At 39.3% G+C, this 23,489-nt stretch overlaps 1 protein-coding gene across 2 annotated transcripts; it reads right to left on the reverse strand.

The window, feature by feature from the left end:
* Nucleotides 1–881: 881 nt before the first annotated feature.
* On the reverse strand, nt 882–23,364 carry GlyS (glycogen [starch] synthase). Of its 2 annotated transcripts, none has more exons than XM_065223328.1 (6): nt 23,049–23,364; nt 3,615–3,739; nt 3,177–3,553; nt 1,781–3,121; nt 1,581–1,719; nt 882–1,515 (listed from the first exon to the last, which is right to left on the reverse strand). In XM_065223328.1, the coding sequence occupies exons 2-6, from the start codon at nt 3,736–3,738 to the stop codon at nt 1,409–1,411; spliced, it is 2,088 nt and encodes a 695-aa protein (XP_065079400.1). In that variant the 5' UTR covers nt 3,739; nt 23,049–23,364; the 3' UTR covers nt 882–1,408. The 2 variants fall into 2 exon arrangements, with proteins under 2 accessions (XP_065079400.1, XP_065079399.1); XM_065223327.1 differs by having other exon boundaries at nt 23,040–23,364.
* Between the last annotated feature and the right edge of the window lie 125 nt (nt 23,365–23,489).

The following is a 23,489-nucleotide window of genomic DNA, read 5'->3' on the forward strand; positions in this document are numbered from 1 at the left end:
TGCTCGATGACCCTGGAGGGATCGTTTTTGCTTACTGAGCAGAAAATCATGGGTTTAATCCCAAGCTCTCCGGCATGACTCCTAAAATTCATTATCACTAAACAAAATGAATATGTTCTTTCGATAGCCGGCTATCGAGAGATTAAATAAACAACAAATAAACAATACATACTGTTGATTGCATCGCCAACTTGAGGTGAATCCTAACCGAATACCCTACCCAACCCTCTAACTCCGTAGCACTTATGAGGATGTCGCTTAGTCAGTGGCCTCTCGTTAAGTGAGTACTACATCAACATTTCCTTCCCTATCCCTAGTTATGGTAAAGATGGGCGTGTCCGGGAATAGCGACAGTCAGGCATGGAAAATCATTTACATTCATTTCATACATTCATTTACATTCGTTTGCCTCTAACTTTTTTCATCAACAGTATTCCGCAAAATGATGTATAGAGCTTTGCTTGGTTTTGTTATTAGCTACAACTTTTGCCCGCAATTCAAATCTGTATTTCTTATTCATCACGAATTAGAGCGGGCAGAACTCGTTACTGTTTTTCAGTGAATGTAAAAAAATGAATGCAAATGATTTTCCATGCCTGGCGACAGTCATGCTTCTGTAACTCTTGTTTAGATTGGAACCAATGTTTACTCCTCAGCATTATTCCTGAAAGTAGTCTAACTGAGAATTTTAGAAGAGACGTGAGTGTCGCTAACGCTATATAATCACATTTATTTTAAATAGTTCCAGTACTCCAAATTTAATACAAATTTTGGATTTCGGTTCCATTTGTAATGCAGATTACGAATATTCAATAACATCAATACCCTAGGGTCTAATTCCCCCTTTATGATCTCCTTTCGGATCGTAATAAATACACCAGTTTTTTTTTGTAACAGACTGTTTATTCCTTAGCTCTACTAGGTGATGGTTGATTTAAAAGGAAATATCATGCATTAAAAACTACTCGTCTCAACGTATTTTTCTCAGGAGGCTTGCTTAGTCTAAATAAACTCTTTAAATCTCAGTATAACATAGCTTTACATTATGGCTGAACACACACATAATAAGAAACAGCAGTGGTCGTAGATCATCTGCAGAGAAGGTAAAACTGGACGAAACAGTGTGGCACAAAAAGTATGAATCATAACCGGTGTTCCCTAGCTAGATTTAAGTAAACACAACAAACAAAAAAAAAATAAAATTGCAACATAGTACCAGCATCGGAGAAAGGTTCAACACTTCAATTTTTGCTCATTTCTAACGTTGTGCTGTTGAGTGCACTTATTTTGTTTTTCTTCTAACCACCAATTGAGTACATACTGTCAGCAGTGGGTGGAATCCGTTGACCTACTGTCATAGTTTGTGTCAATGATTTCATTTTAGCTAACGTGATATTAGATTTGTTTTTTAGTCATGTGACTTGGCCGTCTTCAGCTCTTCCAATTCCTCCTCGGAGTCGACGGAATCCTGTTCGTCATCGGAGCCATGAAGCGATGGAGCCGGAGTGGTATGTCCTGTGGATGGGAGTTGTTTGGTTGAGGTGTTCTATTTTGGGTGCACTAAGGCGAGTAATACTTACTGGAAGAGCTTGGGCTTGGTGGCGCACTGACGGGGCGTGGATAGTTGAAATCACTAGCTCGCTTCATATAACTTTCCGATTCATCAACGTAGTCTGAATACACGGCCTGCAATGCTTTTATTCTAGCTTGACGATAGTACTGGAACGATAAAATGGAAGGTTACAGAAGCTACGATTATCAGAGTTTCCAATAGACTTACGATCCCCAAATTTCTCCAATCAAGCAGGTCGCTCAGACGTTCCGTACGGTTTCGCTGGATGATTCTCTGGCGACGATTCAGTTTGCAAAATTCGAACATAAACTTCGACAACTGCTGAACGCTCTCCTCCACGGCCACATGACGTCGATCGACGATGTAGATACCGTAGGATTTCGGATCGGCAATGTGTTCCTGCATGAAACAACCAAAACCGGACAGGTTGGTCGTAATGCTTGGGATACCCATCACGGTGCATTCAGCCGGTGTGTAGCCCCATGGTTCATAGTACGAAGGGAAAACGCCCAAGTGGCAACCGCGGACAAACTCCTCGTAGTCCAGCCCAAATAGAGGGTTGGTCTGGTTCAAAAACTCGGGATGGAAAACGATCTTGACGCGATCGTACTTCGTATTGAACAGGTGACAACGTCGAACCGATTCTAGAACCGGATCATTCCAATCATCTACGACGTTATGAGTGGTAACCGGTGGATTTCCGTCACGTTGTAGAGAATATAAACACCGCTTGATCTTTACCACGTCTTCCTTGGTCAAAATCTCACTACTATCTGGCAGATGTCCCTTCAAGCAAGTGTCGTACATTCGTCTGCCAACCTGTTGCTGAATAGTGTTGATAGTTTCACGCAGCTGCTTGGTCACGGCATGTCCACGAAGTGATTCCACATTGAAGTTATTGGTCTTCGCAGGGAAGATCAGGAATGCAACTACGGTCACATCTGGGTTGTGAGACTTCAGCAAATGATTCAGTCGAGCCAATGCTTCGATAAAGATATCTGCACCCTTGTTCGTAAACTCGTAGCGGCCAGCGATGAACATGTAAAGAGTTTTCTCCAAATCGAAGTTGAAGTGCCCGTAGAAATGACCCCTGGTGAATTCGTGGATTTTCTCCTTCGCCATAGCGTGCATATTTTGAAACTCGTGAATAGCGGAGAACTTTTTCACATTCAAACCATTGGGAGTGATAATATCCGGTTTGCGCTTGAGTAAGTGTTCCGCTTCGTATCCGGTAATCTCCGAAACAGTAGTAAATACATGAGCCAAATGAGAAGCAGCACGCTCCAAGCAATATCGATGGTAAATCTGTCGTTTGCCAGCTTCCTCGTCCACAGGGAACTTGTCCAAGTTATTGTAAAAGTCCGTATTACCAGCACACAGATATCGACCCAGCAGCGTAGCGTGAGTCGTGAACACAGTAGCCACATCTACGTGGCGTGTTCGGAGAGCGATTAGACCAACGCCAGCCTGCCACTCGTGGAAGTGGGTCACTATACGAGGGGGTCCGTATTCGTTATCGTGCGAGTATTGATCAGCGCAACGTTTAAACTGAAAGAAATCAATCACTTTTAAATTGAATGAAACCTGTGAAATCTAAACCTACCTCTTCAATGAAAGAGGCAATGGTATAACCGAGGATAACAGCATCATTGCACTCCAAATCCAGGTGAGGTATTCCAACGTTTGACGATTCCCATAGTTCATGCTTGTAGCCGTCCATTTTCCAAGCGGCCGATCCAATGTCGAATAGAATGATTTGAGGATTTCCATCGACCAACCACCGTCCGCAGTGAACCTTCCAACCTTGGCTCCGCATTGCCGATACAGCTCCGTACAAAGGGCCGTTGTTTGGAAACTCGCATGCTTCCACTTCGGTGCGGGCCGATGCTTCCTTGTATGGTCCGATCAGGCAGTACTGGTCACCCAGTTCCTCAGTCGATACGAATGCCTTCGATCGGATGACGGTATAGATTCCACCAACTGAATAAAGAACCTATTAGACCAATTTCCAAAAGGATCCAGTAAAGCTCGGTCAACGTACCTTTGTTGGCAACCTCCCATGCGATTTCAAAAGTCCATCGGTTTTCGTTGTTCGCTGAGTGTCCGCGGTCCAGAAAGGCTAGCAGATCCGAGCTGGACTCTGCTCGCGAAAAGCGTCGACTCATCCTGAAAACGAGCAGAAAGGAAAAAAAAACAGGTGGTTACACTAATTCACGGCTATTATGTGAAGTGTATCGGTTCAGACAGAGGGTCGCTATTTTTATCCGCAGACAGTTTAAACAGACGCATCGTGATCGTCGTGCCACAACCAAGGTAGCGTACATTGATACCGGAACAGATGTCGAGCAGAAGTGGTTGGATTAAATCAGTCTGAAGTGAGACGGAACGGCTCGATGATAGAATTAGAAGTGATTTGGACTTTTATTTCATGACAAATTGGTGCCACCTCAAACAAAATCAAGCAGCTTCATTTCAATGGTTTCGTTGAGAAATACGTTTAGTGCTAGGAATATTTTTTTTTAAATTAAAAAAGAATATCTGGGAATCAGTAAGATAGTACAGTTTTATGCAAATTTGTGAATTCTTAGAAACATTGCAAATCTTGCCTCCTTGATTTGTTTTCCTTCGATCTTGTTTTCCGTGCTGAGCACCAATGCTAGCGACGCCAGGGAGGCAGCTCCAACACCTGGACTCTACCACCTATCGACTCATCAAACTCATTAACCGGGGACCAACGGCTTTACTTCCGTTCCGAAGGAAGACGTGATCAGAGATGTTATGCCTCAGAACATCCCGGCGGCGCCGACTGGGATTGAACCCTGGCCTGCTGGGGTGAGAGGTAATTACGCTTACCACTACACCACCGGCGCCGCTGCAATGTAAATCTTATCGATCGCTCATTTGTTCCATCGTGTGTTGAGATTGATAATATCATCATTAACAATTAGTTGATCTCTCTGTTTGTGTGTGTTGTTATGTCCTTTTAACAGAGATGGTACACACCAAAAAATTATGAATTTTAATGGTGATGTAAATATCTATGTATGCTAAAATGGAAGCATGTAAACTTCCTTTTTACGTAAACTAGCAACTTGCAAGAAATATTGCTTACAAAGATGGATGGTTGCATACAATATTTAGAATATTTCATTAAATGACTCATACATTTACACGATCTGTAAAGTGAATTTGTATGGTATGTGACGCTCCATTTATGTGGGAGCGTTATCAGTGATTGCGGGAGCGTTATCAGTGATTGCGGTGGTTCAAGGAAAATTAAATAAAGCATTTCTGAAAATATGACGCTGCAAAGTCTCTAGGCCAATCAGGTGAGATCTTTCCATTTTATCTATTTATATTTTATTTTTTGTCACTGATTTATCAAATGCTCTATATTGACGAATAGAGTTGCCAAATCATACACCCTCCCACTAACACAACTCTTTCCTTCCTGTGACACCTATGAAGGTAGTATTATGGGTTCCCTGCACCTTCTTAAGTAGATGTTGGATTAACTTTCCCTCCCTTCCCCTGCGATTGTAAGGATGTGGCCAGGTGTATAATGCGATGCTTGTATTGTAGATTTTATTTTCGTGTGGGGAAAATCACTAATCCCAAGTGATATTTTCTGCGTCAACACTCGATATTTTCTGCAAAACGTATTAGTTGACCATTATATAGCCACCCACGATTTGTACAATCGCATATGCTATGCTATGCTATGTGACGCTCCATTTATGTGCATCATAGTGACAGAAATTTACACTACTTTTTCGAACTGTGTAGTCGTAAGATACAGTGAATGGATAAAGAATACCAATCGAAATCGGCAATCGAATGTGCAGGAAGGCAGCTTCCACACCTGCGTAGGATATCGAATCCATTCAACACATGGGACGGGACCAACGGCTTTACTTCCCTTCCGAAGGAAGACGTAACCAGATATTTTGATGCCTCAGAAATATCCCACCGTTCTCGGCTGGGATTGAACCCAGACCCATTGGGGTGAGAAAGCAGTCACGCTTACCACTACATCACCAGCGTCGGCAGCTAGGTGCAACTTGATTATGACTAAAATTAGTTCTATTGCAGTTACCTCAACCGGTTTGTGACAAGTGTGCTACTAGTAAGGGCAATTCAGGTGAGATCTTTATTTTTTTTTTTTAATAATCACGTTTTCTTTCTTTCCAAGCTCATCAATTAATAAATAAGGTCTACCAAATGTTTTATCTTGCCAAATAGAGCTTCTTAATCATGTAACGGTAACCGGTCCTCACCAATACAAATATCCCATACTCGTGATATCTATGTATGTGGAATGGATTCTATGCACCTTCCTGTAGGTTCGAAAATATGCTTTTTCATTTGTTTTAAAACTTTTGCAGTGCTTTTAAAATGGTCATAAAAATGTTACATATTTACTACAATGCCTTTCCATTTTTGGAAACACGACTTCATCAGCTGTTTTTTTTCCTCCAATTTTGTACCAATGCTTTCCAGATACCTTTTGGTACCTAATATCTGGTCATCTGAGCGTCTTGTTCACCATGTATGTGTGGCACCAAACGGCGTTTGTTCTCCATGTTAGGAGCGGCTGATCATCGTCCTAGTGCCAGCGTGGGACTCTAAACAGAGCTGTGCATGATGGTGCTCCAGTGAGAAAGGGGGTAGGGGCAGGCCCAACAAGCCGCCCTGGAAAAAATATTAAGTTGCAAATACCGATCGGATCAGGCGGCACAGACCTACGCGACGAAATAAGGACTAAGATTGGAAAATCGGACTAAACAAAAGGTATGGAAATGCAGGCATCGAGCGGCAATTTTCTACCACAGCTGTGGCACCACCAACGATCTGGAAACCGGCTTTGCAGTGTTGGGTAAGATGCGTCAACGCGTGATTGGTTGGCAGCCGATCAACGCAAGGATGTGCAAGCTGAGGATTAACGGCCGTTTCTTCAACTACAGTATCATCAACGTGCACTGCCCACACGAAGGGAGACCCGACGATGAGAAAGAAACGTTTATGCGCAGCTGGAACAGGTGTACGACGGCTGTTCGCAACGCAACCAATTCGATCACGAACGGATATTCTTCTCCGACATTATCAACGTCAGCACGTATCGCAGTGTGAACACAGATTCGGACCACTACCTAGTAGGCATGCGCTCAAAACTCTCGACGATTGAGAGGTGCAAGCAGTAAGTTGACGAACACCTCAACGGTGATGCAGCAGAAATCAAAGGTAACACGGCAACTGAGTTTGGAGCACGAGCAGAAAACGACAGGCGAGGAGATCGGTCGGCTGAAAAACAACAAAGCAACTGGTGTAGATCAACAACTAACGGTGATGTAGCACTGGCTAGGGCGCTGCACTGGGTAATTGCCAAGGTTTGGGAAGATGAGATATTACCGGAGAAGTGGAAGGAAGGCTTCGTATGCCCAATCTACAAAAAGGGCGACAAGTTGGATTGCTGCAACTACCGCGCGATCACACTGCTGAGCGCCGCCTACAAAGTACTCTTCCAGTTCGTGGTGCAGTATCAGACGGGATGCATGGGTGCCCGCGCTACCACGGTCCAAATTTTCGCGATACGGCGTGCCGCCACATCATTTGTTCATCGATTTCAAATCCGCATACGACACAATCGATCGAGATCAGCTATGGCAGATTATGCACCAGTACGGATTTCTGGTTAAACTGATGCGATTGGTCAAGGCGATCGAGGTGATGGACTTTCGTGTCTGCTATTTAACATCGCTTTAGAAGGTGTGATAAGAAGAGCTGCGATAGAAACGAGTGGCACGATATTCAGGAAGTTCATCCAGCTTGTTGGCTTCGCCGATGACATCGACGTCATGGTACGCAACTTTGATACGATGGCGGAAACGTACATCAGACCAGAGCTGAAGCTGGGTGGATTGCACTTGTCATCAACGCATCGAAGACGAAATACATGAGAGGAAGAGGTTCTAGGGAAGACAATGTTAGCCTCTCACTCCGAGTTCAGATTGACGGTGACAAAATTGAGGTGGTCGACGAGCTCGTGTATTTGGGCGCACCACTGAAAATGATACCAGCAGAGAAATTCAAAGGCGCATTTTGGCAGGGAGTCGTGCCTACTTTGGACGCCGGAGGACGCTCCGGTCGAATAAAATTCGCCGCCGCACGAAGATGAGTATCTACACGGGAACAAATCCATTCTCCGAAATGAGAAAAATTACTCATGATTTCATGAACATAGCGTATTTTCATGTTATGTTATTTTGCCGAGCAATAAAATCAAATTAATGTATATTAAAATCAAGGGGTCGGCCGAGTTGAAACGTCTAAGTCAAACGATCTGGTTGACATTATGAATAGCATTGGGCGATCTTAAGGCAAGAATCGGTCTTAGTGAATCGATTAATTGTTTTGAAAATAATCGATTCACCGATTTGATCAATCATTTTGAACCGATCTTTTTAAATCGATTAATTTTCCGAATGGCTCAATTTTTTTTTAAATATAACGGATCATAGGAAAGTTGGTGCAAATTAAGCCAAGTTCAGTCTACACACTAAGAAATTTTTGCAGAACTCTGTAAAATTTTACCGAAATCTCAACAGCTCCATATAAGAGGCATGTTCTCTTCTGCATAAGGGAGCATAACCTCCTCCATGATTTATTTGTATTCAAATCTGGTCACGATGGAATTAATACGGAAAATGGGACCTACTCCATCGTAAGAAAAACATGGATGGTCTACGTGAGAATATAGTAAATGACTATTTTGATTTCATTTGACATGTGGAAGTTTTTGCTCAGGATTCTTGATTAGGTAAGTGATGTAACAGGTTATAATATTCGGTTTATCGGTATTAAATTAACGATTTAAAAAACGAAAAATTAACATATGAAACAAAACGATTAGATGGTCAGAGTGTAAAAGTAGGTAAGTACGGGAAATACTTAATTCAGATATCCCAAAACTCATCCGAGAGGGATCCCAAGAAAGCTAATTGAGCCATGCCTTTTTCATTGAGCCGATATCGATTCTGTGTGGTTTCACCAGTTTTAAAGAATAGCCTCTCTGACGGAACACTTGAATAAACAGTGTCAAGCAATGGGGATTACATGGGGATATACACTACGAATTTTCTCCCATCATCGAAAAAGATCGACAGAACGTGGGAAAACAGGCTGATGCAAGACATTTTGTAATTCTGCCGGGGGCGATCCAGTTCTGACATAGCAGAGGACTGATGAACCTGAGATATGTCATAAGAAGCGAATGTTTGTGCATATGTAGATTAATAACTTTCTTTACCATTTTGTCATGAATATCCCACAGGCCTCCAGTTGGTTTTGGTGGGGGTACAGATATGTGCAATCATCGTATACTCTTTCGGTACTATAGATCTGCTCAGACACAATTTTAACTGCCCGAGCGTGAGCTGAAGACTACAGGTACAGGTCAATATTAAATTGCAAATGCAAATGCGCTGATTTTTGTTGTTGGATGGAAACAAAAATCGAATGAATAGGATCGATCCAGTCGATTTTTGTCGTTTTTGACATCGATTCAAAAAATCGATTAATCGAACCAAAAGAATCGATCTTTTGTGTTTCGATCCAAGATCGCCCATTGCTAATTATGAAACAGATCGTTCGGGTGATCGTCGCCGCTATCTACACTCAAAAAATTCAACACGTTTGATCGAAGTGTTTAAACACTTGATTTTTTAAATGCACAATCACATTTACTCTAAGTGTATTTCACCTTTGTTCAATGTGTTATACACGTTAATTTCTAGTGTTTCAAACTTTGAAAAGTTGAAAATCTTTCACTATCTATTCAAGTGTATTGCACATTGAATCACACTACTGTTCAAAACAGATGGATTTAAAGTGTTTTGCATTTCAATACGATGTGAATTGCTTGCTCAGAAAGGTAAACATCGAAAACAAGAGTTGTGACTTTATCCTATCAACCCGCCTTATATATGAGAACAACCGTGGCACAGTGAGATCGAACGAAGACTCCGACAGCAGCACACCCCAATAGTTCATAATCGAATCCCAAATCAGACCCATTAAAAAGATATGTGAAAGCTCTGGCCTCTGAAATTTGTTTATATATTTGTCGATTCATTTTTAGAGTCGGTAAAGTAGAAGTCGATAAAGTAGAATTTTGTCTGTGGTAGAATATTGTAGAATATTGAACTATGATGTGCAAAGCTATTGATATCACCATATGAGGCACATAGAATCCAAGTGTGTCACAATTCAAATCCATAGTGTTCAGGCATGGTTCATAGCATAAGATTCACACATGAAATGGATGTGTTTCACAATAAGCGCAAAATTAAGTGTGAGACACATGATGATGACGTGTGCAATTTTTTGAGTGTATACCTAATAACGCCGTTAATAACCGTTTTTAGGAATAGCTAGATATGTGTTGAAGTTATTATACCTGATTTGAATAAAGAGACTTGCTACAGCTCGTTGAAGTATCACTCAGTAACTATTCATCCTTTTCTAATTTACTACAATGAAGGTTGCTCTTTATAAGTTTTAAATTACATTGTAATAACAGATATGAAAAAAAAAACACATTATCGGCTTACACGTTTCAACGTAAATTACTTTCAAAATTAAAACATAAATTTCCAGATCTTGAAAAAATAAGTCAGCTGTCAGATGGTTGCGCACAGCAGTATAAAAACAAATTTAATTTTAAAAACTTGTGAAGCCATGACAAGAATTTTAATATCAGAGCAGAATGGCACTTTTTCCAACTTCACATGGAAAAGGTCCTTGTAATGGCATTGGCAGTAACATCAAGAGGTTGGCTAGGGATGCTAGTTCTTATACTGAAGTGCTGGAATTAACAACGCTAAACAATTTTTCGAGTGGGCAACGTCTAAAGAAACGAAATAGGGGAAATTGATGTAATGTCGGCCTGAATGCCCCTAATTTGAGCCCATACATAAATTCAGCAATCGACTAAATTTTCGATAGCGACCAAACATAACTATTAGTACCGTTCCAATGACGCGTTCATCTAGATAAAGTTGATAAATAGCAGATTTTTACCAGTTCAAGAAGATTGGGAATTTATTTTTGCAACCAACGAAGATTATAAATATGCTGAAAATGTGATTCAGGAGAGATTTTAAGATTTAGTAACAGTTATTTCTATTTAATTCCGTTATAATTGTTTATCTTTTGACTGATACGTGTATTTCATCCACTATTTGTAGACTTCCTCAGCGCCAAGTACTCAAGCACCACTCAGTGTACTGGTAGAATACTTGGCACTGAGAAAGTCTACAAGTAGTGGGCGAAATCGGACTATCTGTCAAAACATAAGTAGTTAAATCGGAATTAAAAATAAATAACTCAATTAGCTCTTCATGGTATTTGAATGAGTACTAAGAAATTCGATCCTATTCTATTGATATTCTATTCATCAGCTTCATATTATCGATGTATCTGTATGCATTCATCAGTAAATCATGTGAATAGCTCAATAACGAAATGTCTTTTCTGCCAATAAAATACTGTCTTCGGCAAGCTTGTCTTAAAATTTCGGATCTGTTGGCTTGTCCAAGTAGTTTCCACTATTATTAAATGAGAGCTTTGTATATCGACCAAATCATGAATTTGTATGTTGTACAGCAAGCATAATAATAGGTTTTGCTAAGGAAAGTCGAGAGAATGTCCACCTGAGAGACCAAGTCGTTAATAATAGAATTTTTGTCTAATATCTTTTTGATACTGTGTTGAACGATTATCCAGTGCATTCAAAATTGCTAGGTTGGGTCAATTTAGGTTATGATTTCCAGATCAATAAAGTATTCTTTTGACTAATAGTTTTTTTTCTGAAAGCACTCAAAAGTACACCAAATAGGAAGGATATTTACTTCCGTTATAATTCGTGAGTTTTTGAAAGACAGGTGCAGTGACATAAACTATAATTCTGAAAACTAAACGCCATTTAATTTAAAACTTTCTAATGTGATTCGTTTCGGGTATGACCAATATTTTCAATCGGCAGTTTATTTACATTTATTTTTCATGACGCCATGTGTTGTTTTTGCTCACATCGATCTTCTTTTTATAATTTTCATATTGAACGCTATTTCCAGATGGATCACAAAGATATTTTCTCACTTTATTTTTGGAAGCAAAGCAATTAAAATTTCGATGCGCATCTAAGATTCAGGCATAAATGGCAAGATAAAAGCATGTTTTATTATTTAAAGTTGAATTACGATTCGGAAATTTAAGAACTTATCTGCACCAATTTCTTATCATAACACAACATAACATATTTTATGATTATGAACCTACATTCAGTTTTATAAATGTGCTGCTGACAGATTTTCAAACCTTTAAGAACAATTCAATGGAGATAGTTGAAGCTCATTAGTTTTAATGATGTAGCTAATACCGTGTATTGAACTTTCTAGTGGTGGTATGGGTGAATTAGAATAACATCTTATGTTACCAGTATTATAAGATGCAATCCTTTGCGTTTTTTTGGTTGTGTAGATGCAGGAATTTAAGTTATTCCTTTTGTAAGTAATACCTACAGTTTGTCTTGAAGATGTATTTTCAACTTTTGCGTAAAAACCCGTGTTGCATGGGCGTATTCCTACTCATTCCTTTCTGGATCAGCATTCAGACGTGGCCGGCGCTGGTATTACCTAGTTTTAGATCTCCAGTATTGACACATTGGTTTTTTTTTAGTTGTCAGTGTAATTACAGCTGCTCTGGAAATAACTGAGTTGTATCCTCGGGCGGTCAATCACACTCATGCTCATGTTAAAATATCTCAGCAAAGTTGACATTTGAAATGGAGTATATTTTTATATATTATATCCAAACTTACAGTTGGTTGTTACTTATTTATATATCGAGATACTAATGATATTTTTATAGCAAATCGTGCATCGCATGCTGCTTAAAAAGTCACTTAGAGATAGCATAATGAACAATTTTAATTAAAGTCCCAAATGCACCTGGAGATCCCACATTGAATATCTGAGACGAAAATGCCAAATAAGGATCAATTTCCTTCGATCAATTACCGGAACGTGGTGGGGAGCCCATCCACAAGATCTTCTGACGTTGTACCGGACAACGATTTTATCGGTTTTAGAGTACGGTAGTTTTTGCTTCAAGCCGGCAGCTAAAACGCACATCATCAAGCTGGAACGGATCCAGTATCGTTGTCTTCGTATCGCGTTAGGATGCATGCAACCGACTCATACTATGAGTCTATAAGTGCTGGCGGGCATGTTGCCACTATCCGTCCGTTTTTCAGAGTTATCTCTGAGGCTTCTCACCCGTTGCGAAGTAATGAACCCACTGGTGATCGAAAACTTTGAGAAGCTTCTGGAGCTAAATCCTCAAACATGTTTTATGACTTTGGATTTGGATGACTATTTAACACAGGATGTCAGCCCTTCAAGAAATATTCCCAATCGTGTAGTCTTCTCCGATTTCGGCAATTCAGTGAATTTTGATTTAACTATGACGCAGGAAATCCGTGGAATTCCAGATCATCATCGTCCTATGATTGCTCCGTCATTATACTCTGAAAAGTTTGGCCATGTTGATTCTGCAAGAACGTTTTTCACAGATGGATCTCTAATAGAGGAGTCCGCTGGTTTTGGTGTATTTAATGAATTTCATAGCGCCTCTCGAAAACTTGAAGCTCCTTGTTATGTATATGTGGCTGAACTGGCAGCAATTCACTACACTTTGGAAACTATTGCTTCACTTCTTCCAGACCACTACTTTATTTTTACGGATAGTCTCAGTTCTGTCGAGGCTATCCGTTCCATTAGGCCGGTAAAGCACTTAGTGCACTATCCCTTCGCATTGCTCAATTTTGGGCAATGAGAAGGAGGATTCACTTGCGAAGGTGGGCGCTATGGAAGGCGACATTTATCATCGACAAATCGCCAATAATGATTTTTTTTTTCTATTTATCGTCAGCAGTGGCTCGTTAGCTGGCAACATCAATGGAGTGAAGGGAGCTTGGGACGATGGCTACATTCAATTGTCCCTAAGGTGTCGAAGTTTGCATGGTTCAAAGGGTTGGACTTGGGTCGAGACTTCATACGCGTTATGTCTCGTCTCATGTCCAATCACTATTGTCTAAACGCTCACTTGTTCCGTGTGGGGTTGGGAGACAACAATCTCTGTGAATGTGGACAAGGTTACCAGGACGCTGATCACATCCTTTGGTCTTGTGCGGAGTATCGTGGAGTCACATCACATTTTTATGATTCCCTTCGGGCTCGAGGTAGACATTTCAAGCGCATATGTTTTGGAACTTCTAAAAAGTCATATATTTTCTTTAAGATTTTCACTAATGTCGTCATGAAACAAAATTGATTGCATGGTGATCTTGACACCAACACTCAAACCTATTTTTACCGCTAAAGATTTCCATTTGGAAAAAAAAAGTTTCAGCAGAACAAAACAACGACAAGCTAATTTATGGCGGTTGCTTTAAAGCAAATAAAAATTAAATTGGATTTATAACTGATTTTCACCAAAGCGTAATAAAACTGCTTGAATACAATATTGCTCTTAAAGAGGCTATGAGAACCTTTTGTAGAGTATGGGGCTTTCTGATAAAAGGTTTTAAGACAGCTTTATTGTGATTCTCAAACATGCTTTATAAACCTTATCAAGAGTGGTTCACTAAGCTTGAAGACGATCTTATAGCGGTTATCAAGAGGTTGTGCTGGAGCTATTAATTTTATTGACGGTTTTATAAAATTGATCTCAATATCCACTAATAGAGTGCAATAAAACAAGAAATGCTACTTGGGATATGCCCTTTCAAATGCTGTAAAAAGATATTTTTGATGTTTGACCTAACAAGAAATATTAACCTTTAGATAGAGCATATTTTTATAAGAAAACCCAAGTAACAAATCTAGAGCTGCTTGGCTATATTCAAAATTTATAAAGGTTTTATTGCAGCTGCAACCATTACCTACTGCTTTATGACGGTCACATACAATGCAAGTCATGAAACATTCTTATAGCTATCTACACAACTCCTATAAAGGTAATGAAAAAAGCAACTGATGCTTATGCTATTTTCACTTATGAAAGGTTTTATGATTGCTTTGAAGTATAAAAAAAAGTAATATGAATTGCCCTTATAAAACCCAAAAATAAATCCTTTTGTTGCTTTATAAGTATGCGCAATAAAACTAGTTGGCCATGAAACAGTTATTTTAAAACAATTATAAGCATTCAGTTGCAACTTGTCAGAAATGTAAATAGGCAGTTTATTTTTACAACATAGAAAAGAATCAAAACTTTCCGGTACTTCCAAGCGGAGCGCAAAGAAAATCAACAAAATTGTTAGCATGAGCATGAAAACATTTCGTGTCTACACGAAAACAAATCCGATTCAATTTTCATGAATAAAAAATCATGAAATGAAAAAACTTGCCATTCCATGAAATCGTAACAATGATTCATGATTTCGTTATGGAAATTCATGATTTCATAATGCAGTGGAATCAAGACCGCTACAAGCGTTACACGTACATACTTGACAAACCGTGTTCATAAGCCACACTACATATGTATCTCTTATACGCCTTTTGTCTTCCATCTTATACAAGTACTGATAGTCTAGTGGACAAAGTATGGGTTTAGTGATCTCAAGGTTCTTGGTTCGAATCCAGTCTGATGCTTTATTTTATTCTTTTTTGGTTTGGTTTTTTGGTATTCATGGTGTATTTTCATAACATGAAAATACGCTGTGTTCCTAACATCATGAGTCATTTTTCTCATTTCGGAGATCGGATTTTTTCCCGTGTACGTATACGCGACGTAGTGTGCGTAAGAAAAACGTCAGCAATCTCTATAATTCTTCCGTTCTCGCTCGCATATTTTTTTTTTTTTTTCCTTGTCGGGTATTTTCATCACTGCGACCATTTTTCTGATCTATTGTGATATATTCCCCATTTTTTTTTTCTTTAGCTATATCAAGATGCCGTATCACTATTATTAGGAGTGATCGCCATCGTTTGACTAATAGCATTATCCCAGCACGGCATTATACTTCGAATAAAGTGCACTGCCGTACTGGGAGTTGTTCTCCAAATGTCAAAGGGTTCTATCAGCCCCTTGTCGAAGAACTTACGCCTTTTATTGAAAATTGCCGGACAGTGGCATAGCAAATGTTCCGAGTCTTCCTTTTCTATGCCACAGAAGCGACACACATCATCTTGAAGTTTTCCAATCAGCTTCAAGTGATAACGGCTCGGACAATGACCTGTTATAAGACCTGCATATATACTAAGATCTTTCTTAGAAAGTTCCAGGATTTTGTGGGTCACAGAAATGTTTGGATTAATAAATCGCTTCGACTGCCTAGCAATGGAAGTGTTCTTCCAGTTTTCCTCCACTTTTGAAGATTCCCACGCTTTTAGCTCCATTCTAAGAGATGCAGCCGATAAGCCACAAAAGGGCTCTGGCCCGATGAACTTATGAGAAGATCCGAGTCTTGCTAGTGCATCAGCTCTTTCATTTCCCTCAATCCCGCAATGACCAGGAACCCAATATAAGTTGACTTGATTATGACAAGACAATTTTTGAAGTGATTGAACACACTCCCAGACAAGTTTTGATGTACATGTCGCCGACTTTAAAGCATTTAGAGCAGCTTGACTGTCGGACATGACGCATATATTTGAACTCTTATAGTTTCTACGCAAACATATATCGGAACACTCTAAAATTGCTTGGATTTCAGCTTGGAACACAGTTGGCCATCTGCCCATAGGAACCGATATTTCTATCTCTGGGCCAGTTACTCCTGCTCCCACTTGATTGTTCAATCTTGAACCATCTGTATAAAAAACAATCGATCCTGGACGAAGAACCGGGCCACCAAATTGCCATGAATTACGCCCAGGGTCAACTACTCGAAAAAGTCGATTGAAGTTGTATCTTTTCTCCATCCAGTCTTCGTTGTTCCTTACTAGAGAGTTGATACTAACAGTTTTTAGAATCGTAAGATGTCCTCTAAGGTCTCCTTCAAAGAGTTTCACTGACCTTGTAATCCTTAGAGCACACTTTTCGGCTTCTAATTGTACAAATTGATGCAATGGTAGCATATAAAGCAAAGCATCCAAGGCCTTCGATGGTGTACTTCTCATTGCACCTGTTATTGAGAGAGTTGCTAACCTTTGGAGTTTTTCTAACTTTCTCTGAACAACACTCTCTTTTGTTTTTGGCCACCAGACCAATGCACCATAAGTAATCCTGGGTTTCATATAGTGGGGGTACAGCCCTCACCATCCCTCTCCAAAGGGATGATAAATCCGATTTGTACCTTCCTTAAAGTTGTCCTAGCTCGCTGTCTACTCTCTATATGCAATTCTTACACTGCCGTACTCTAAACGGAACTATCAATTCTATACTTTCATCTCCTCCTCATCTATCGTATATAAATTACCACTTCAGTCTGTTATTTGAAATTAGCATCTTCAACTATGTAAATTGTTGACTTCACGCAGAAGTAATACTAAACATATAGTCAAAGTACAAAACATATATAGTGCATCTTTCCTACTTAATTCCAAATCTGTCCCGTATTCAAGAAAATTCTACGATTCAAGAAAGTACATCAATCTACGGTTCTCCTGGTGCAAAACAAAATCTATAATTTAAATTAAAAACCTATTCCAGGGCTAACCTTTTTATCACAAAAAAGCTAAAAAGCTCAAAAACTTGCTAAGCAAATCAGAAGCTCCCATAATTTAAGTTTGGGTCTTACTAGTCCTATTGAGAAACAGGTTGCTCGGGACTATCTGAATATTTTCTCTCGGGAAAATATTTTTGATGATTCCTGGAGGACTGATCTGGACGACGTAAGATCTATAACTAAAACGTTTTATTATATGAAAGCTCCATGTGATGATGAAATTTTCTATATCTTCATCAAAAAAAACTACCAGGAAGTACTTTGTCTTCCTTGGTAAAATTATTTAACAGATGTTTCCATTTGGCATACTTTCCTGATAAGTGGAAAAATGCAAAAGTTGTTCCAAATTTGAAGCTGGATAAAAATCCAGCTGAAGCTGCTAGCTACCGTCCAATAAGTTTGCATTCGTCAATAAGTAAACGTTTTGGAAAGACATTCAATGTTATTTGATAGGAGCACATATCGTGGTAGGGGTAAACAATAGTTGCAATTTCCAAACCTACGACTGGATGCCTTCCTTCAAATAACAATTGAAGTGCGGTAAAAATCGGTAGAACTGTTTCAAACACACAGTTGGTACTTGAACGGGTCGGTTTTCATCTCTTTTTGCCAGTGGTGGCGGGGGGGGGGGGGGGACACCCCTCACCATCCCTCTCCAAAGGGGGAGTTTGGTAAAGAGAGATGAAAAAACCGATTTGTACCTTCCTTAAAAGTTGTCCTAGTTCGCTATTCTAATATCTATATACAATCTTCACACTGCCGTACTCTAACGGAACTATCAACTCTATGCTTTCATCTACTCCATCTATCGTATAAAAATTACCACTACAGTCTGTTATTTGAAATTAGCATCTTCAACTAAGACATTCAAGCCAAATTTTATAAATATATACAATGTTTGTATCCTCTTATAATCAAGAAATCCACACTTGCCTGAAGAACAAACTTCTAACATTTAAACAATTTTTTAGACCGACCATGCTTTATGCTATGCCAATATGATCTGAAGTTTTAGTCATTTAATATCTGGACGCAAAACACGGATGTATGGAACCATCTTAATAAAATAAAAATGTTGAGTGCTCAAACTGAAGCTCGTTTGTTGCATTTTAAAAGAAAATAGCAAAAAAAAAAACTTCAAGGGACGGATTGTACGCAATGGTGACGTATAAATACGTGGTCCTATATAATAAATCTTATTTTTTAACTGCAGCACGACCTTGTGTTTTCTGTAGGAATAGGAATTTGAGCGGAGTTTTTTCTGTTTATCTTCTTTAGTATGACGCGCTTGACAAAGATGGCCCACAGCAACTCACGAAGAACTACTGATTCCGATCAATAGCGGTGCGGCTTCTCTGTCCTTCTATGGATGCTCTTGTTGGCTGCAGCTCGCTGCTTGCAGGCAGACTTTTGTTGTGTACTGGAGAACAATGTTCAACGCCACGCGCTGAAAGCACTGCTGCTGTTGCAGCTGATGCCGACGACCGAACGGTGATTGGACCTGAATCCGATCAGCGGTTGAGGCCAGCCTTGGTAGATAGCTGCTTGCGGGCAGCCTTTCGTTCTGTACTGGAGAACACCACCCCTCGCCACGTGGTGATTGTATAAACACCGTTTGGTGAGACCGGATGGAATTCAACTTTGAAATCTGTGTTAGAGAAATCGCGTTTCGCAGGCAATCGGTGATAATTTTAATTATCAAAACAACAGTTGTACATTCGTGCAATTCTCAATAATGACATTTTGAAAAATGATAAAGTCTTAAATTTAACAGATGCGTAGAACTATATCTGATCGATTGATGATAAAATTATTGAAATTTGTCCAGGGGCAGCTGAGTTATTAACGTTTCACATCATTCATAATTTTGTTACATGTTCCATTTTCGGTTTTCACAAAGTGTACCCTCATATAGAAATCACGTAGTCCTACGTCAAAAACTACAAGGGACAGCCCTATGGGGTTGTACGCAATGGTGACGTATGACTACGTGGTCCTATATAATAAATCTTATTTGTTAACTGCAGCACGAGCTTGTGTTTTGTGTAGGAATAGGAATTTGAGCGGAGTTTTTTTTTCTGTTTATTTTCTTTCTACGCGCTTGAAAAAGATGACCCACAGCAACTCACGAAGAACTACTGATTCCGATCAATAGCGGTGCGGCGTCTCCCTCCTTCTATGGATGCTCATGTTGGCTGCAGCTCGCTGCTTGCAGGCAGCCTTTCGTTGTGTTCTGTAGAACACTATCACTCACCACGCGGTGAATGAATAAACACCGTTTGGTGAGAACGGATGGAATTTAACTTTGAAATTTGTGTTAGGGAAATCGGTTTTCGCAGGCAATCGGTGATAACTTTAATTATCATAGCAACACTTGCACATTCGTGCAATTTTCAATAGTGAGATATTGAAAAATGATGAAGTCTTAAATTTAACAGATGCGTAGAAATATTTATGATCGATAGGTGATAAAATTATTGAAATTGGGCAGCTGACTCAAGCTTTAGTTGTTGCACTACCAGGAAAAAAGCACTTCAAAGGATTCAGAATAACGTTCTAAAGATGATTTTGAAGGTGCCTCCCTGGGTACAGTACTACTGAGGTACATGCAATTTTTAATGTTGGGACTTTAGTACAAATGTCCAGCAAAATAATGAATAACTTTAGGCAAAAATCGTTGAAATCTTCAATCACAATAATAAATACCCTTTATACTTAGATAAGATTTTGTTTTAAAATGACTGTAAATACTGAATTGCCAATGCAGGAATACTCTGAACACACTTAGATATATATAATTAAAATTAAGGCTAGTAAGTTACTGTATTAGCTGGAGCATCTAGATTAAAACAAAATGTAATTGAATTTGAATTTTGAACAAAAAAAAGTGTCAAAAAAAAAATTGAAAAGCAAACATGTTTCAGTTTAGGAACGTCTAGTGTACTTTAAAATTTCCTGAGTACTTTATCTAAGGGATCATCCAGTGAGTATGTCACGTGAAGTTCTGCAAAAATTACAATACATTATTTCCCTTTTATTTTTTTCAAAAGGACCAATGTATCATTTGCGCCATATTGAGAAAAACTAAGTTGAAGTTCGACAGATTATTTTTTAAACTGTTTTGAAACAATACGTTTAACTAAACCATTTTTGCCGCAGTCAGTGAATAATAGCGGTAAACATTCCAGTTGTACTAGGAAATCACAGTTTTATTTCGAATTACCTGTAACAATGCGAAAAAACCACATAGCCCAACTAACATTTTCAGCGTTATTAGGTAACTTGTGCAGCGTTGTGCTGTAAAGTAACTGAAAAAAATTGCAGAAAGCTACAAGCAGAAGCTAGCAAAATAGTTCTGGAGACCGTTTACTCAACTTTTTCACAACCATTATTCAATTTGTCAGTCGCACTGAATAACATCAGCCAATAAACGCTAATGTCATTTTTATACACATTTTGTAGCTGCAGCTAATATAGTGAATATGTTACTCATTTGATGGTTTCTACACAACCAACCACTCTTGTTGCATAACATAAACATCTAAAGCGCATTTGCAACAATTCAATAACTTGTACTCAGCTAATAAACTGTATAATACATTTTTGGATGCATTTATGTAGTCAGCTAGGTTTATTTTTAGACGTTTTGCAGTTTTATAGTTTTTACTCTGATCCTTTACAAAGCTGCAGTAACTAGTCGAGAAAAGTGATTGGTGTGCACTGTTATAAAGCCTCTACTCAGCGATCTTGTTGTAGAAGAGCAGGATGATTTTTTTACATCAGTTCAAATAGTTGGCGTAGCACAGTTGGTAGTGTCAAGATTTGTCAATGTGGTCGTCTCGAGTTCGATTCCAGGTTCTCCGGTGCAGGGTAAATAATTTGGGGGCGTGCTAGTAACTAATTTATATTAATTTGATTTCCAGCAAAATAAACTCAATAAAATCCTCCATCAAAAAAATAGTGTAAACTATATTTAACCCAGCTTCAAGAGAATGCTGTGTAGTGATTATTGGATAATCGGGAAAAGGTTGAATAAGCGCCTTTCAAGTTCACACACAACTAAACAGCATGATAACAGCTGTATAGAAGCGTTAATGGGATATGCAATAAGAGCTTGTCCCAGCCCGTCCCAACAGTAATCAGTAGCTGAGTTCGTCCGTTTTGCTTGTATAGAGGTTGAGTAACGGTTTCCTCATATCGTATAACGTTTGAATACAGCTTGAGGTTGTATAAATGAAATGAGTAAAGCGTTTACATTGTAAAAGTTGTTAGTTGGGAGGTCGTTTTGACTAGTCAAGGTGTACTTCGAACATGTTGCATAGGACGATTTTTCGCAATGACTTAATTAATAAGTGTTACTTTGGTCATTTTGTTCTACACCATTTAGATTCCCATTCACTGACTTCAGAATAGAGTACCTAGCACCGGGAAAAGACTGGTACCCTACATTGGCGTAGCTGATGGAGCTCCTAGGGTGCCTGCCCCCCTTCAGAATGATCCAGGTACCCTCCAAATTGTCTTGGGGATTCTTATAACGACAATTTAAATTATGATAAACTTCCAAAAATTATGGAGGGGGCCTGTCCCCTTCACACCACCATTAGCTACACAAATGTACCCTTACTTATAACCTTAGATGGGATTGCCATGACCCACCATTCGAAAATGAGCCCCAATCGTGCAAAGCAGACAAAATGCCCGAAGTAACAATCAAGCACCCATCATTCTAAACTGTGCATTGGACATTTTTTTAGCAATGCTTATCTTCAATAAGTGAAAGTATGTTTAAATTGGTGTTTTGTAGAATATACTACGATAGAAGAGCAATTGTTTGCATCAATTAACTTGATTTGACTACATTAGTTAGCTAGGACCTTTTGAAAAAGTACTCGAAATTTGTCACAGATTTCAAAAGTGAAACATCATTATCTTTGAAGAAAGGTGCAATACTTTTCCGACACCGACGCATCCGATTGATGCCGCTGTGTGTCTGAAGGTTATTGAACGACCTTGGCAGTGGTGCACAGTTAGATTTTTTTCCGGTTTGCTTACGCGTATCCGTATTACCAGCGGATAGTAAGATGGCGCCTGGCGGCAATAAAGGGTATAGACAAATATTCCTTAGTAGATAGAGCACGTTTTGCATCATCTGGTTGGGTGGTGTTTGTAAACAAGAAACTATTTTTCCCCTAGGTTCAAAGTTTTGCGCGCACTACACGAAGCAAAAATAAAATAAAACGGTGGCGACAAACAGCTGTTATTTGACGTTCGTTATCAGGTAGCTAGAGATTTTAATCATCTACCAGTGTGACCCCGGCGCGTGTTTGGTTTGGTTTTGTTTAATGTTTGCATCCTTTTGTGTTCTTCATTTTTGTTTTCTCTTACCCTATTATGTAATCTTCTAAGAAACGTTCTCAATTTAAGGCAAGACGAATTTGGGTGCTCTAATTCAGTCGATCTATAATAAAAAAAAAGCCATCACGATCAATAAAGATTCACTAACGACGACGAAACACAAATAAGTCAGTGAACCACTCGCGAAAATTTAACGAATGGTGTTATTTTGGAAAGCGAAATTCGTATTGATAACCGTTATCAGAACACGTTTTATAATCCAACGCATCTCCATAGTAAAAGTGCTGCACAAACCATTCCAATCGTAACGGACACCATATCACCTTACGCTGGATGGGGAATTGTTTAAATGTCAAATAAAGGTCAATGTCTAACCTTACTCACGAAGATCGTCCTAGCACACAGCCGCAAAGATTAACCGTTCCGGGATGTAGGATGTATCGAAAACCAAACACTGCCTTCCGTGTCTTCGGTAACTCAAATTTCACTAGGAAGAGTTTAATTTCAAATGTTTAATCACTCCAAAGATGCCGGAGAAAAGGCATCGGATCAATTTACACTGAATAAAGGCGACAAACGTTGGTACACACACTGAACGCCCGCACACCTTCCACACCAGTAGTCAGTGGGGAAAGATGAAAATTTTTCGGCCCAACTTATACTCCACGAGAGCGCCACGCCACGACACGACGAGAGCTTGAAGAATACTGGCCTGCATGACATCGAGAGACCATTTCTTTTGCTCTCAAGTGCACCTTTTCAAGGGGACCGGCATATGGTGGTAGTGGTACCGTCAGAGTTCCGAATACGGATCAGAATCGACAT

This window comes from Ochlerotatus camptorhynchus, unplaced genomic scaffold (genome assembly GCF_037179485.1).
Source record: "Ochlerotatus camptorhynchus isolate MF236.1 unplaced genomic scaffold, CSIRO-AGI_Acam_v1.1 ptg000191l, whole genome shotgun sequence".
In the NCBI taxonomy this organism is placed as follows: Eukaryota; Metazoa; Arthropoda; class Insecta; order Diptera; family Culicidae; genus Ochlerotatus; species Ochlerotatus camptorhynchus.